We start from the raw sequence: 15,604 nt of genomic DNA, 5'->3' as shown, positions 1-15,604 counted from the left end.
TGGCCCCCTCTGCATTTGTTTCTTGTTCTCGTGGTGAATGTAAAAGGGTTGTATGTATTTACTGTGGGTTTTTAGGGCTGTGATTTCTTATTTGAGGAAATAATTATTTCCCTGAGGATCTGTTGGTAATTCCAGTAGAACGATGCCAAACCTATAAAGACATCGGCAAATAGACACTATTTTTGTTTATGACAGAACGGTTCTCCAACCATAATGAAGATGGTTTGTCTTTGATGTGTTTTTCTCCTCAAGGGGACCTTCCGTCATTACCCTGGGACCAATGTTCCCTCTGATTTATTCTCGGTCATGCAAAAAAAAATATTTTGTGCGCACGTTTGAAACTTGTGTGCGCAGGTCAGAATTACAAAATGTGTTTTCACACAGAATTCATTGCTGACACCTTAGAGGGAATATTACTTTGGACTTATCTTTTTTTTTTTTTGCTTCTGGTGGCCTTAAGCTGGGACACTCTATTGGTTTAGGTCGATTCTCCAGATGTTGCCGTTGTCTGGCATAAAAAAAATGGCTTCATGTTGGGAGAACCTAAGGGATACCTAAGAAAATGCTCTCAACAGAACTGCTTGCATTCCCATCTTCAAGTCTACATGGCACAATTAGCAGGTCCATGCACTTGCCCATTGTTAGGTGTGCCAAGATAAACTAGTGATTGGCCAATGTGTGCCCACCTTAACAGAATATTTGCTGTAAGGGTGCTAGTGCCCCGGCTTTAAAAGATCATATATAACCTCTAGTAAAACTATAAATGATATTTATATATAGAAGCAAGGCAGTGTTGGAAGCTGGCCAGCATGACATCAGTTGGATAGTCTAACCTCTTCTGCAGCAAAAGCTATTAGGGAGCAAATAAATGTTATATATCTGCCACAAGAGAGTGCTGGGCCACATAATGCACTGAAAGGCATTGCCAGCTCTTACGTTATTTTTGCAGTTAAGGAAAGCCCTACTCAGTACAATATTAAATGTTGTGAATATATAATATAGTTTTTTTTTTTTTTTTCTATTGTACCCCTCTGTTCTACGCACACTGGAGAAAATAGAAGGCTGAGATATCCCAGTGTCTCACCAAAAAGCCTGGTTAGAAGAATGAACAAGGGAGCAGACAGTACCACACTGTGCTATAGTAATTGGTGCAAGTGCTGCCCTTTATCATGTCTACATGAATAGCACATTCATGTTTTCCCTAGGCTGAACCCTGACTTCTGCTTCTGTAGGTGGGGTGCATTCTTAGCATTGCTAAAGAGCCCTTGTATGGTGTCAGTCTCCCACACATTCTGGCTCCTTGCAATGATCCCCAGAGTTTTGAGCCGCTCTGTTGTGCACAAAGGGGCCAGCACATGTCACGCAGTCTATTGCTTTCTGATTTAATTTGCTCTGCGTGAATGTGCAATGTGGGTGCCAGCCCGATGCGAGCGCCTTGAGCTTAATCACATCACTGTACGGCTTCTGGAACCAAGCCAAGCTTTGTGCATAATGGCATAATAGAAATAACATACATTACAAGCTCATTCTTTTCACGCTGGCTGCTAAAGCACTTCACAGTTGAGTTTGCTTTTCTGAATTACTTTTAATTCTTGTAATCCATCTCCTATCCTCGCAGACGGAATAAGGAGGCAACATCCAGCTCCTCTGGCAAGGTTACTCACTGTCTTAATGCCAGTGTGTGATGGAGGGCAGGATAATTTGTTGTCCCTGAAAAATGGCATGGGATCAAGATTTATATTATATCACAGTGATTGTGCAATTTTTTAGTTGCACCAGAGCTGTGAAACATTTTCCAGCTAATTATCCAAGTGGGAACTATATCATACAAGGAAGTCTGTGGGTGCTTAATATTCAACTCCCAGGGTTCCCAGTTTCCAGAAGGGGTTTGGTCCTTGGAATTCTAATATTAACATTTTGGTGTGGCAATGGGCCTCCAGTAGTTTGTGGAATGACGGAGGTAGAAATTTGTTCCACCATAGATTGTTCTTGAATTCATCATGTTGACTATGGAGAAGTTCTCAGGCTATGGGCGTATAACGGTCCATGGCCATCCCCGATACAATGAAGGGTATCTGTCAGACCAAGTGACGTCCATTTGATAGCTCTCTAGACCAGGGGTCCCCAACCTTTTTTTACCTGTGAGCAACATTCAGCAAAAAAGAGTTTGGTAGCAACACCAGCATGAAAAATGTTCCTGGATGTTGCAAAACAAGGTCTGTGATGGGCTATTTAGTAGCTACTATGTGGACTGGCCTACAGGCAGTTCTGTTTGGCAGTATACCTGCTTTTTATGCAACCAAAACCAGGAATTCAAAAATAAGCACCTGCTTTGGTGCAACATCCAAGAGGTTGGTGAGCAACATGTTCCTCATGAGTGAGCCACTGGTTGGGTACCACTGCTCTAGACCAAAATACATTTACAACCAGAAAATTGACTGTCAAAAAAGACTTTTCTTTCTTCCCCCTGTTCTGAGGCCCAAGTTTTATGTGTGTTGGCCTTGGATACAAGAGGTTTGCAAACGGCTCTTTGCCAAGTTCACAGGGTTTTTTTGTGTCGGTCATTGGGTTGCAGAAGTGTAGACTCTGCTCTCTAGTATTTGAAGAGGCCCTTCTTTATCCTGGAGTGTGTCCATGTATTGATGTCTCTGGGCTTTGACTTTTTGTTATTGTTCCTTTCACATAATATATTCATCTCTAGACTATGCTTTTCCCCTTAACAATCAACCTCTGGAGGCAGGGCCGAGTTCCCCCAGTATTTCCATTGTGATTGCCATCAAAAATCCACTGAAATGCCGCTCTGTATATGGTTTTTTTTTAATTACTTGGCCAAAAAGTCACTAAGAAGGTGCAGATTAAGGAGTAATCAGGGATGAGTTGTTGAAAAGAAACAAAATTCAGACGGTCTCTGGGTTCCCAGCGTGAACAAAGGAGAAATATTACCCAGCCTGAGCCAAACTAGCTTACTGTATCACTCCTGTGGATTGCAGCCAAATTCCTTTTCCCCTCTCATTCTCCCCCATGGTTACACCGCAAATGTACTCCCCTTTGAAGGGAGAGACAGCCCAGTGCTAGACCTAATCATTCTCTCCCTGTGTATAATTCTCTCTCTATAATATCCCAGCTTGGCTAGAAGTGCACGGCTTGTGCTCCATGCTGTAGTGTTGCACAGTGAGTCCCCTCAGGTTCACCAGTGGGGAGGTCAGCGGGTTAATTCAGTGCTGCTGAAACAACAAGGTAACATGCCACATTCACAGCCCAAACTTCACATCATGTGCTGTTTATCCAAGGACACAATACTAGGATCTGCGGGGTGTGGCACTGCCGTACTACTCCGTGTGTGTAACATTCTTCAGGAAAACTTCCACTTTCTGTCCATGGGGGAAATGCTCTCCACATGTAACGTTCAGGGAAGAACTTCTTAATCCTTGAAAACACAAGTACATAAGGGGGGCTGGTGCCGAACATCAGATGTAGGGGTCCATGTATAATACAGGATTGTTATTGTTACAACTTTACAGTTTCACTCTGGTCATAGGAACATATTTCTGGACTTTAGTTCTTTCCAACTAGAGGCCTATCTCCAAGGGACTGATTTCATCTGCCATTTATTTTCCATGTATGCTCTTCAGAGTCCGCATTGTGAATACCATGATACTTTCTATTATGGAGACCCTACAGGCCAGCAGTGTATTTGTCTCTTGCTATTCAGAGGGAACTAGAGCCTCCTGCAAAGAAACTATCCAAGCGGATAAATAGGGTCAAATAGCTGTTGGCTAAATGTGATAATAGAATCTTTTGTCTTCGTGGTCTATGACGAAAAATAAATACAAGTAGAACCCCCCCAGGAAAAAATTATGGAAAATGTTAAATCAGGGAAATCTTAAAGTAACTTTTTCTTCAAGTACTGAAAGGATATAAGCACAGGAGTCGGTTTTACTTTGAGATGCAATATTTACTGTGTTAATAATAAGGGTTTAAGGAGAAGGAACCCTACCGAAGCAACTAATTGCCAATAGATTAGCCACAATAGTACAAGCTATAAGACTATATTTATTCTGCAGAATGCTTTACCATACCTAAGTAAACAGCTCTAGAAGCTCTCTCTGTTTGTTTAGGATAGCAGCCTCCATATTAGCTTGGTGTGACATCACTTCCTGCCTGAGTCTCTCCCTGCTCACTCTTAGCTCTGGCCTCAGATTACAGCAGGGAGGGGGAGCGGGAGAGAGGAGCAAACTGAGCATGCTCAAGCCCTAGTTCTAGAGGTTTAAGCTGAAAACAGGAAGTCTGATACAGAAGCCCATGAATACTCGATAAAAGGAAAGAAATGTGGTGTTTCTTTTGACAGAGGACTCAGAGCAGCATTACTTTCAGGGTTTACTGGTGTATTTACTGTATATAGACCTTTTTGATAAAGCTTACTTAGTTTTAGCCTTTCCTTCTCCTTTAAACATTGCAATGTTAATGTTACACTATGGGGGGCATGTGCAAGACTCTGTCAGTCACATACACAACCTAAAGCGATAAGTGATTGGTGCAGGACTGTATAAGGGCAGACTAATTGGAATTGACCATTTATAGGCAGCACCATGGCAAAATATACATCTGCTTAGTATTTTAAACCTCTTTATTTCACAAATAATAACATTCATAGAGGGGGGGGAAAGCAGTTTTTGGGAACATCAGGACAAAATTTGATGTAGAATCCGGGAAAACGTTACTTAAAATCAGGGAAATGCCACCTATTGTGATGCATTATAAATTGGTGGGACCACAAATAAAAAATTTTAAAATGCGAGAAATCTTAAAATCAGGGAACTTCAAAAGCATGTCGTCTCTGAAGCAAGAAATGGCTGCTTTATTGTATGCAAGAGTTTGGGGAGCTGTTGTGTGATCCCCACATCGCCAGCAGCTATCCTGCCGAGGCTCCATACCCTAGCTCTCCTATGTCCTAAGCCATTAAAAAAATAAAAATATCACCCATTAAGGGAGTTTGAAAGGAATATTTATATTTTATATCTAATTACCAAGGATGCTTTGTTTCTACAGGAACGTTGATGAACATCTGACCTTGCGAGTGAACCACACCCGACTTATTAGAAATTGCAGACCATGACGGAGGAGATGGAGCGTCCCAGGAGTGGTCTCAGTGTGGCGAGCAGCATAGCCACAAATGCCTCGGTCAGCCAGGGCTCCAGGGTAAGTGCTTTCCACTTTCTCTGTTGGCTTTCTTCTATTCTTCTAGCCTTCTATCCTCACTTCACTTGCTGGGAAAGGTGCTTCTTCTCCTAGGTCAGGGACGCTGCTAAACGACCCAAATGGAAACTGTTGTATTTATATATGTTGATAAATGTAGGTGCTAGAGTGAACTTGAAATCCAGAATTCTAAATTCATAGACCTTGACTATTTTTTATCTTAAAAGAACAGTGACACCAAAAAGTGTTTTAAAGTAATGAAAATATCATGTGCTGTTGCCCTGCACTGGTAAAACTGATATATTGCTTCAGAAACAATAGTATAGTTCATATAAATAAGCTGCTGTGTAGTAATGGCAGAAATTGAAAAAAGTCTATATGGCACAGGTTAAATAGTGGATAACAGATAACACCATTATGTTCTACAGAGCTTATCTGCTGTGTAACCTGAGCCTTTTCTCCTTTGAATGGCTGCCCCCATTGCTACACAGCAGCTTATTTATATAAACAATAGTAGTGTTTCTGAAGCAAACACACCAGTTTTACCAGTGCAGGGCAACACTGCATTATATTTTTATTACTTTAAAACAATTACATTTTTTGATGTTAATGTTTCTTTAAACGTCTCTCATTGTGAGGGGCCCTGGTCATCTGTTCAGCGTTACATGTAGTGACACAAAGCAGGACTCTCTCTCTCTCTCTCTCTTTTATCTGTCTGGCTCTGACACTTCTGTCTGTTATTATGGACAGTCTGCAGTGACGTACAACAGAGATGGATAGGCAGAGATTTCATTATATACATCAGTCCCCTCGGCTCCACTGTGTGTGGCCATAGAGTAGTCTGGCTGGAGGAGACCCAGAGGCATCACGTGTATCTTTACTTGATTTAATCAGTCATGTGACTTTTGGGCAAATTATATACACAGTTATGGGACCTGTTATCCAGAATGCCAGGGACCTGGGGTTTTCTGATAAGGGATCTTTCCATACTTTGGATCACCATGCCTCAAGTCTACTAGAAAATCATTTAAAGGAGAACTAAAGCTTAACTAAAGTAGCTAGAAATGTTGTACATTATGATTTGTGCTTCTCTACTGGCCCAAGGCAACCACAGCCCTTTAGCAGTAAAGATCTGTGTCTCCAAAGATGCCCCAGTAGCTCCCCATCTTCTTTTCTGCTGATTCACTGCACATGCTCTGGGCTACTGTCACTTACTGAGCTTAGGGACCCACTCACAATATACAGTACACATAGAATAGAAATGTCACACTATAAGGCTGATTAGTAATTAATACAGATAATTACTACATGGCAGCACAGAAACCAGTGCAATTAGCATCAGAATTTAATAATCAGCCCTGTAGCATCATCTTATATTACAGGGGAAGCTCATTTTCTGCTTGATAATTAGTGACGAGCCCTAAGCTTAGCTTCTCAACAGCTGCTCAGAGCCCACTGAGCATGTGAGTGTCACAGACACTTTCCAAGATGGTGACCCCCTGTGACAAGTTTGAAGTCCTGGATCATTGCTGCTATTGACAAGCTGGAACTTTAGGCTGGTGCAATATGTTCAGTATATAAAATGGCATTTTTAGCCATATTAATTTTTCCGGTTTAGTTCTTCTTTAAAGGAATTGTTCAGTATACAAATAAAAACTTGGTAAATAGGCTGTGCATAATAAAAAATATTTTCATATGCAGCTCTCTTGGTTTCCACTGATTGTTACCAGGCAGTAACCAATCAGAGACTTGAGGGGGGGGGGGGACATGGGTCATTGAATCTTTTGCATCTGAGCTGAATGCTGAGGATCAATTACAAAGTCACTGAACAGTTATGTCCCATGTGGCCCCCCTTCAAGTCACTGACTAACTCAGAGTTATAGAGCTGAAAAGCAGGAAGTAGTGTTCTGGCTATTATGTTACACATCCAGTCACTCCAGCCTTTATACATTACATTTTTGGCTAACTAACTATATTAGATACATTTTTTATTTTGCACAGCCTATTTATTTACCCAGTTTTTATTTTTATACTGAACTGTTCTTTTAAACCGTAAATAAATCTGATTTGTAGAGGCTCTTTTGCTTCCAATAAGGATTAATTATATCTTAGTTGGGATCAAGTACAAGGTTCTGTTTTATTATTACAGGGAAAAGGGAAATCATTTTTTTTTTTTAACCTGTAATGCGTTTTGAATACATAGTGGGTTGGACTTGAGGCTGTGATAGGCTGGTACATGAATGTAAGTGATTATATAGTAAATTAGCGGTTGCCTCTATTCTTGTCTTTAGCTATCAACCAGGTCTGTGAAGAGGGTGCACACGTTTGGCAAGAGAGAATATTCCATCAAGAGGGACCCCAACTCCCTTGTTGTGATTCGTGGCTGGCTGTATAAACAGGTGAGGGGTTTTGGCTTGGGAACACATCTACTTGTCATGGTCCTACAGCAGAATGAAAGTCTGTCTGTAATTGTGGGCTATTATTTTAGCAATTTTTCAATTGGTCTTCATTATTTTTTATGGTTTTTAAATATTTTCAGCTTTCTTCTGACTTTTTGGAGCTTTCAAATGGGGGTCGCTGACCCCATCTAAAAATAACAAATGCAGATTCAGAGAGATAAGTCTCCCGGCGACAAATCTCCTCTTCTTCGGGCGACTAATCTCTCCAAACTGCCTCCCCTGCCTTCCGGCTGGCTAAAATGTAAATCGCCGACAAGATGGCACTCGGAGCGATTCGTTTTCCGAAGTCGCCCGAAGTTTCCTCGTCAGGCAGGGGAGGCAGTTCGGGGAGATTAGTCGCCCCAAAGAAGAGGAGATTTGTCGCTGGGCGACTAATCTCCCTGAATCTGCCTTTGTGCCCTGACCCTCAAGGCTACACATGTATTGGTATTTCTTTTTTTTAATACTCCTCTTTCTATTCAGACACGCTCCTATTCATATTCCAGTCTCTTATTCAAACCAGTGCATTGTTACTAGGGCAATTCAAACCCTAGCAACCAGATGGCTGGAATTGCAAACTGGAGAGCTGCTGAATAAAAAGCTAAATAACTCAAAAACCACAAATAAAAAAAAAATGAAAACCAATTGCCAATTGGCTCAGAATATCACTCTCTCCATCATACTAAAAGTTAATTTAAAAGTTAACCCCCTTTCTTTCAAGACTTCAGGTTGCAACCATTATGGACCTGACTGTGGCTCCTGTAAGATGGAGTATTTGGCTCCATCTAGTGTCACTCAAATAAAACTGTCATAGTTCAAAGAGAAAAATGCCCGATATTAACCTTTTTTGTAGAGATTATTTATCATTCACATCTGTTCCGGCGGTGCTGACAATCTACGGTCCCCATCCTATTTAGGAGCCAATCTTCTAGTTTTTATCTGCTAAATGTTTGTGTTGTAAACCCTGTAAACCAGCAATGGCTTCTGTAACCTCTTTGCTCTGTGACATCCTACAGGACAGTTCTGGCTTGCGTCTCTGGAAGAGAAGATGGTTCGTGCTGTCAGATTTCTGCTTATTCTATTATAGAGGTAATTTGGGTGATTTTTGTTTTTTCTACCTTTTGAAATGTAGCTTTGATTTAGTGTAATGTTCCGACCCGGCCTCTGCGTCCGGTTGCAGGCTTGGGACTGTCATAGAGCACCTGAACATAATGAGTAATACATTATCATGTTATCACGGTGCCAATTGTATTTTACACAGGGTGCAAGCTTAAAGGAACAGTAACACCATTAAATGAAAGTGTTTTAAAGTAATAAAAATAGCATGTAGTGTTGCCCTGCACTGATAGAACTGATGCATTTGCTTCAGAAACACTACTATAGTTCATATAAACAAGCTGCTGAGTATTAATGTCTGAAATTGAAAAAAGTCTATATGGCACAGGTTAAATAGTGGATAACAGATAACATTATGTTCTACAGAGCTTATCTGCTGTGTAACCTGAGCCTTTTCTCCTTTGAATGGCTGCCCCCATTGCTACACAGCAGCTTATTTATATAAACAATAGTAGTGTTTCTGAAGCAAACACACCAGTTTTACCAGTGCAGGGCAACACTGTATTATATTTTTATTGCTTTAAAAACACTTATTTTTTAAAGTTACTGTTCCTTTAACAGGCCCACATACCATTCATTTCACCCTAGCTTTTACTGTATCTTCCATATCTCACTAGGTATGTTATAATCTTTCAACCTTTTAATGAAAGAAATCAGGAAAACGGTTATCCAAAAAGCTCTGAATTAGGGAAAGGCCATATCTCATAGACTACAATATAATTAAATAATCCAAAGTCTTAAAAACGATTTCCCTTTTCTCTGTAGTAATAAAACAGTACCCTGTATTTGATTCCGACTAAGATATAATTAATCCTAATTGGAAGCAAAAAAATTCTATTGGTTTTAATTAATATTTAAATGATATTAAGTATTGAGATCCAAATTGCAGAAAGTAAAAACCCCAGGTCCCAAGCATTTTGGGTAACAGGTCCCATATCTGTATTGTGATGTCCTAAAAAGTGTAGTACGGGCACATTATCTGCTTTAGCTGCCATGGATGTCCCATGTGTGCCATTGCTTATCAGTATGATCAAGAAAGCTCTATATCTTCTTACATTCCTCTATTTTATTTTCCCAGACAGCCGAGAGGAAATAGTGCTGGGCAGCATCCTTTTGCCAAGCTACCAAATCTTACCTGCCAACCCTCGAGAGGTGAAAAACCGGAGATTCAGCTTTAAGGTAGTGTATCGAGGCTAGTTTGTATTTGGGTGGACACTCTGGGTGCATGATTTTAATGGTACATGATTTGTGGGATAATTGTTAGTAAACGAGAATTAGAAATGAAATGCCCTGTTTCTTATTGTAGGCAGAGCATACTGGCATGAGGACCTATTACTTTGGCGCTGATACACATGAAGATATGAATTCCTGGATCCGGGCCATGAACCAGTCTTCCCTGGTGGTTTCCGAGGACAAAAACAAGTGAGGAGTTTGTATTATTTACATAGACCACAATAAAATTGAAAGTTTTGTTCAATTTAAGGGGGATGTAGCCACATATAGTGGTATTAGTGTTGGATATTAAATTTACTGGTTTCAGACTGGCTCCCCCAGCAGAGAGGAGAGAATGTAGCAGCTGGCTGCAGACCTTTGCATCAGATCATTGTATATGTGGGAGCACTTGTATGGTTATTGTCATAATGACTATGGGTTTTTTTTTTCTTTCTTGTCCCTCTTAGGAATAGCCACAGTCAAAACCTGTCCAATTCTACCCAAGAAGATCTATATGACAGCTATGAGGACTTCTCACACTCCGGGATAGGTACTGCTGGTGAGCATGCCAAAAGTGCCGAATCCCTTGAAATTGCCCACCTTTCTGAAAGCAGATCTCAAGATGAGAGCTCAAGGGAAAGTCTCCCAGAACAGGAGCATAATGGAGACTTGGATAAGGACAGCTTGTTCAGTGGGCTGAAAGAATCCCTCACTGATGCTATCCAGCATTTTACAACATTATCCCAAAATGGGTCAGTTCCACCGCCCACTCCTGAAGATGGGGTGAAAGGCACTGATTTCTCATACAGTCGGCTAGAACTGGAAAACCAAAGGTCACTGGAGAGAAAAGACTCTATTCCCGAGGATGAAGAGTGGGTTCCTTTTCATAAGGAAGAGCCTGGCATAAAGGAATCCTTGGAGTAAGTTATATTGGGAATAACGCAATAATGTTCTGCTAGTATTGCATATTTGATTGTGTCGCATATGGTGTTTATTTTAAACCTGCTAAGACAATAATAAGGAATATTGTGTTGGTTGTGTTTTCAGGTCTTACTCTGCCAGAAGTCCACCAAGAGTCCCACCAAAGGGGTTTGAATGTCCTCATGATGTTTATTCCTCCCCACTATCTCGTTCTGCCCCTTCGTCCCCCGCTGTCCTTCCTGGACATATGTACCTTTCTGAAGCTGGGGAGAGGAACTCCAAAGAAGGAAAATATGTGGCACAGAGTGAGCCTCCTAAATCTCCTCAAACTTGTCTCCAGTCTTCTGTCTCCTCTTGTTCCCCTTCAAGAGTTACAACTTGTCCTTCACCTGATATTCGAGAATATGTGATTCAACGACTCGTAAAACCCTCAAGATCGTTTTCTCTCCCCCCAACTCCTACTGAACTTCCTAGGCACAGAATAGCAAAAATGAGTCCTCCACCCAGTGTCAAGTACGGAGGTCCATTCATCTGTGAGAAATCCATTAACTATTCAGATACATCTCATGCTAGCCCTGGGCCACCAGTAGGAAGCCCAACAAGAATGGATATACTTTATAATGCAAGCCACAGTCCTAAAGGCCAGCCTAATCCATCTCAAGCAGCTTCCAATGAAGATCTTGCTGTGAGTGCATCTCCTTCACTAGGCAGGACAACTGTCAGATCCAACACTCCTATTGGTCGGGTGGACATGGTTCCTGCAGAAGATAAGGCTGGAAATTTCATACATGGCCCTAGACACATTGAAGACCGAGCAGGAGAATATTTTGTCACCAGTTCTCGGACTAGAAGCCATATGATGAAATCTTTATCAAGACCCCAGACTCCATCTGATCGGTATGATGTTATGCCTACTGAGGAACGTTACGCTTCGTCTACAATAGCAAAGGGTCCTAACAGATATAGTCGGAGGTCTCAGCCTTTGGGTGCTGAAGACGAAAGACTGGTAGATGGATGTGGGATGCCCATCCCTCAGAGAACTCATGCCTATGCCAGTAGCAGGATGCAGATGAGACCCAGCACTCCAGCTGAGAGAGTAATAGTGGAAGAATGCCCTCCTGAATTATCATTAACACCATCTCTCAGAAGACATGGAAGCCAAGTGACAAGGGTGAGCATCTCTGATTGTGGGTTTTCTATTCTGGTTGTACATTATATCTCCGAATTTGCACCTTCAGTGCCACCGTCAGAACATGTGTTTATTCATCTATAAGGGTTTGAAAAATACCTTCCTTCTGACCACAACAGCTAATCCAGTCTCCATGGAAGAATCATGAGCTCATTAATTTACCGGATATGATATATTTTCTTGAATTAATAAAATATTGGTTTTAATAAATAAACTGAAACAATTTAGAAACGTTAAACTAGCCATATATGGGATATCATTGGTTGATGACTCCAGGTTGAGTCCACAGCTTAATGGTCGATGTTTTGGACCAAAATGCTGGCCTGGCCAACCAATATCTTCTTGCAGACTAGCCAGATGTGGGTTTAAAAATCCCATTGGGCAAGGAATCGATCAATATTGGAATTGTATTGTTGGTCTAGGGATCAAACAATCTCATTAATTCAATTTAGCCCTACATCTTGGAGGCCATATTAGGCAAATATCTGTTTGGTGTCCACAAACTTAGGAATCTCGTTGTCTATCCACTGAACGAGTTGCTAGGTCTTTCCACTGAAATGAGTGGTCTGGTCTATCTTTCTCACACCATGTTGGAGATTTGTCCCACCCCACCACAAACATCTCCTGTTTCTTATGAGGCCTTAATAAATTGGCATATAGTTCCTGTAGCATTTGTGTAAGTGTTCATACAAGTGTTGTTATAACTTTTGTTTTTGTCTTCTTCAGCAGTATTCCGAGAGACCCCTGCTTCCCCAAGGAACATTTTCTGGCCGATCGGTGGGCTCTGCGCCAAGGCAATTGCAAAAAATGGTGAGTGGAAGAACATTTATGAACATAAGTAGCAAAGGTAAACCACAGTCTTACAATGCACAGTTCACACTGAGAAAAGCTTAGGTCTGAGATGGTTTATCTTATGACAACTCTTAGGGCAGAGTCAGGTGAGAAGATTCAGAGAGATACGTCTACATACATATACCCCCTCCCTCCTCCCCCCAGCCTAGCTGCTACTCCAGGCAAATGCCCCTAACTCTTTACTTACCCCTCCGTGCAGATTCTGTCTAGCGTAGTTCACGGCAGCCATCTTGTAATCTTCGGGAATGAGACTGGCGTAGTGGCGCTTGAGCAGTTGGAGCACTTTTCTGTTTCGCGACAACTGCGCATGCGACGAAACTCAAGGAAGTTGCCGAAGTGCCGGTCTCATTCCGAAGATTACCTAAGCAGCCAAAGATGACGCCAGTGAACTCCGCTGGACAGAATCTGCACAGAGGGGTAAGTAAAGAGTTAGGGGCATTTGCCTGGAGTAGCAGCTAGGCTGGGGGAGGAGGGAGGGGGTATATGTATGTAGACTTATCTCTCTGAATCTTCTCACCTGACTCTGCCCTAAGAGTTGTAAAGTAAAGATTTAGGGGCATTTGCCTGGAGTAGCAGCTAGGCTGGGGGAGGAGGGAGGGGGTATATGTATGTAGACTTATCTCTCTGAATCTTCTCACCTGACTCTGCCCTAAGAGTTGTAAAGTAAAGATTTAGGGGTATTTGCCTGGGGTAGCAGCTAGGCTGGAGGGGAGGAGGAAGGGGGGTCTATGTAGGGTAGGGGTTTTTTAACTTTAGGGTTTAGTTCTCCTTTAAGGGGAAATTTGGAACTGAAATCTTAGTACAGGTATGGGATGTATTATCCAGAATGCTCGGGAACTGTGGTTTCTCAGATAACGGATCTTTCTGTAATTTGGATCTTCATAGCTTAAGTCTACTAGAAAATCATGTAAACATTAAATAAACCCAATCGGCTGGTTTTTCTTCCAATAAGGATTAATTATATCTTAGTTGGGATCAAGTACATGCTACTCTTTTATTATTACAGAGAAAAAGGAAATAAAATCATTTTTAAAAACTTTGGATAAAATGGAGAGATGGCCTTTCCGTAATTCAAAGCTTTCTGGATAACAGGTTTCCGGATAACTGATCCCTTACCTGTACAGGTTTCCTCTTCAGTTTGATTAAACTATGTGGCAGTAGGAGGACGTTTGAATGGAGCAGGCCTAGATAGTTGGATTTATATGCGCCTTTCTGCACCGGGTGAAGCTGCTCCTGGCCACCATGATTAGGGCTATAGTAAAGCAGGAAATAATGGGATTGTAACATATCTGGAAGGACGAATCAGTCTTCATTTTTAGCTGGTTACGCAAAAACCTTGTAATGCAAAGACATGAAATGTTTATATATTTGCAGTTTGGACCTCTATGTAATGTGCTCAACATGTGGCACAAAGATGGCTGCACTTTCAGCTTAGTTTAATCAAAACTGTGCCGGGTTGAGGGAGGGATAAAAATCATGATGAGCAGACTGATGCCTCTCAGATTTGCATACGAGCAGAAATTCAATGTACAGGAGGTACTGATCACTACTCTGATAAGTATAAGGACCAACACTCTTCCATTTAATTTAAAAGGATGGTTCACCTTTTTGAGTAAACTTTTAGTATGATGTAGAGTGTGATATTCTGAGACAATTTGCAATTGGTTTTTATTTTTTATTATTTGTGGTGTTTGAGTTATTTAGCAGCTCTTCAGTTTGCAGTTCTAGCAGTCTTGATGCTAGGATCGAACTACCCTAGCAACCGTGCACTGATAGGAATAAGAGACTGGAATATGAATAGGAGAGGCCTGAATAGAAAGATGAGTAATAAAAAATTAGCAATAACAGCACGTTTGCAGACCTTTTTTTTTTTTTTGATCGGGTCAGTGAAACCCATTTGAAAGGTAGAAAGAGTCAGCAGAAGAAGGCAAATAATTAAATAATCAATAATGAAGACCAATTAAAAAGTTGCTTACAACTTGCCATTCTATAACATACTAAAATTTATCTGAAAGGTGAACCACCGCTTTAAATATAAAAAAAAAAAATAGTTTTTCATAAAAGATTTGTGTCCAACATTTCGGGCCATATTGGGATTGTTGTTTTCCCAATTGGACCTTTAAACAAATGTCGTTCTAATTAGCACTCTCTCTCTAAACTTGTGTTTATGCTTGTTTTTGTCTTGTTAGGGGTCCAGCAGTTACTCCCAGTTGCCACCCCTGCCTCCTGTCTCTGGTAGGCCTGGACCTCACGTGCCCGTTGGGAAGAGGATGTCCCTTAGTGCAATGGTATGATCCATGGTGGAGATTGTGAAAACTAGCAAATGCTGAGAAATTTGAGGCTGTGCCCACTGCAACTCCCTGTGCTTCACAAACACCTATACTGTATAATTCATATCACATGTATTCATTATTTGTGGTGACTCCTCTTCCACCTCATAGCATAACTTGCCTTCTCAACTCTCTCCTTAATCTTCTTAAAGGTCAATCTGGCCTGTTGACTTCTTCCAGTCTCCCCCAGTCCATCCATACATACCTTACACCTCTCCTCCTCTGAACCATTGCCACTGTCTAACTATTTACCTTGTTTCTCTACCCCAATCCTACACATCCTACACCTCTTCTGTATTCTCTGCTATGAACCCCCTCCCTGTTCCTCTGCACCTGTTTCCCAAATACTT

General features: G+C 41.3%; 1 protein-coding gene across 4 annotated transcripts in view; it reads left to right on the top strand.

Annotated features, from left to right (window-relative positions):
• Positions 1-15,604, top strand: part of plekha4.L (pleckstrin homology domain containing, family A (phosphoinositide binding specific) member 4 L homeolog) — a 62,646-nt gene that overhangs the window by 34,669 nt on the left and 12,373 nt on the right. For 3 of the 4 annotated variants that reach the window (XM_018226397.2, XM_041569638.1, XM_018226399.2), the window contains 9 exons: positions 5,050-5,199; positions 7,488-7,595; positions 8,651-8,723; positions 9,829-9,929; positions 10,057-10,172; positions 10,430-10,882; positions 11,010-12,054; positions 12,799-12,882; positions 15,114-15,212. In XM_018226397.2, coding sequence (XP_018081886.1) covers positions 5,113-5,199; positions 7,488-7,595; positions 8,651-8,723; positions 9,829-9,929; positions 10,057-10,172; positions 10,430-10,882; positions 11,010-12,054; positions 12,799-12,882; positions 15,114-15,212 — 2,166 coding nt within the window. In that variant the 5' untranslated portion in view covers positions 5,050-5,112. The remainder of the gene's footprint in view (positions 1-5,049; positions 5,200-7,487; positions 7,596-8,650; positions 8,724-9,828; positions 9,930-10,056; positions 10,173-10,429; positions 10,883-11,009; positions 12,055-12,798; positions 12,883-15,113; positions 15,213-15,604) is intronic. The other variant, XM_018226400.2, reaches the window with a different exon arrangement.

Source organism: Xenopus laevis, chromosome 7L (assembly GCF_017654675.1).
Source record: "Xenopus laevis strain J_2021 chromosome 7L, Xenopus_laevis_v10.1, whole genome shotgun sequence".
NCBI lineage: Eukaryota > Metazoa > Chordata > Amphibia > Anura > Pipidae > Xenopus > Xenopus laevis.
Note: the sequence above shows the minus strand (reverse complement) of the source record. Positions and strands in the feature narration are given on the sequence as shown.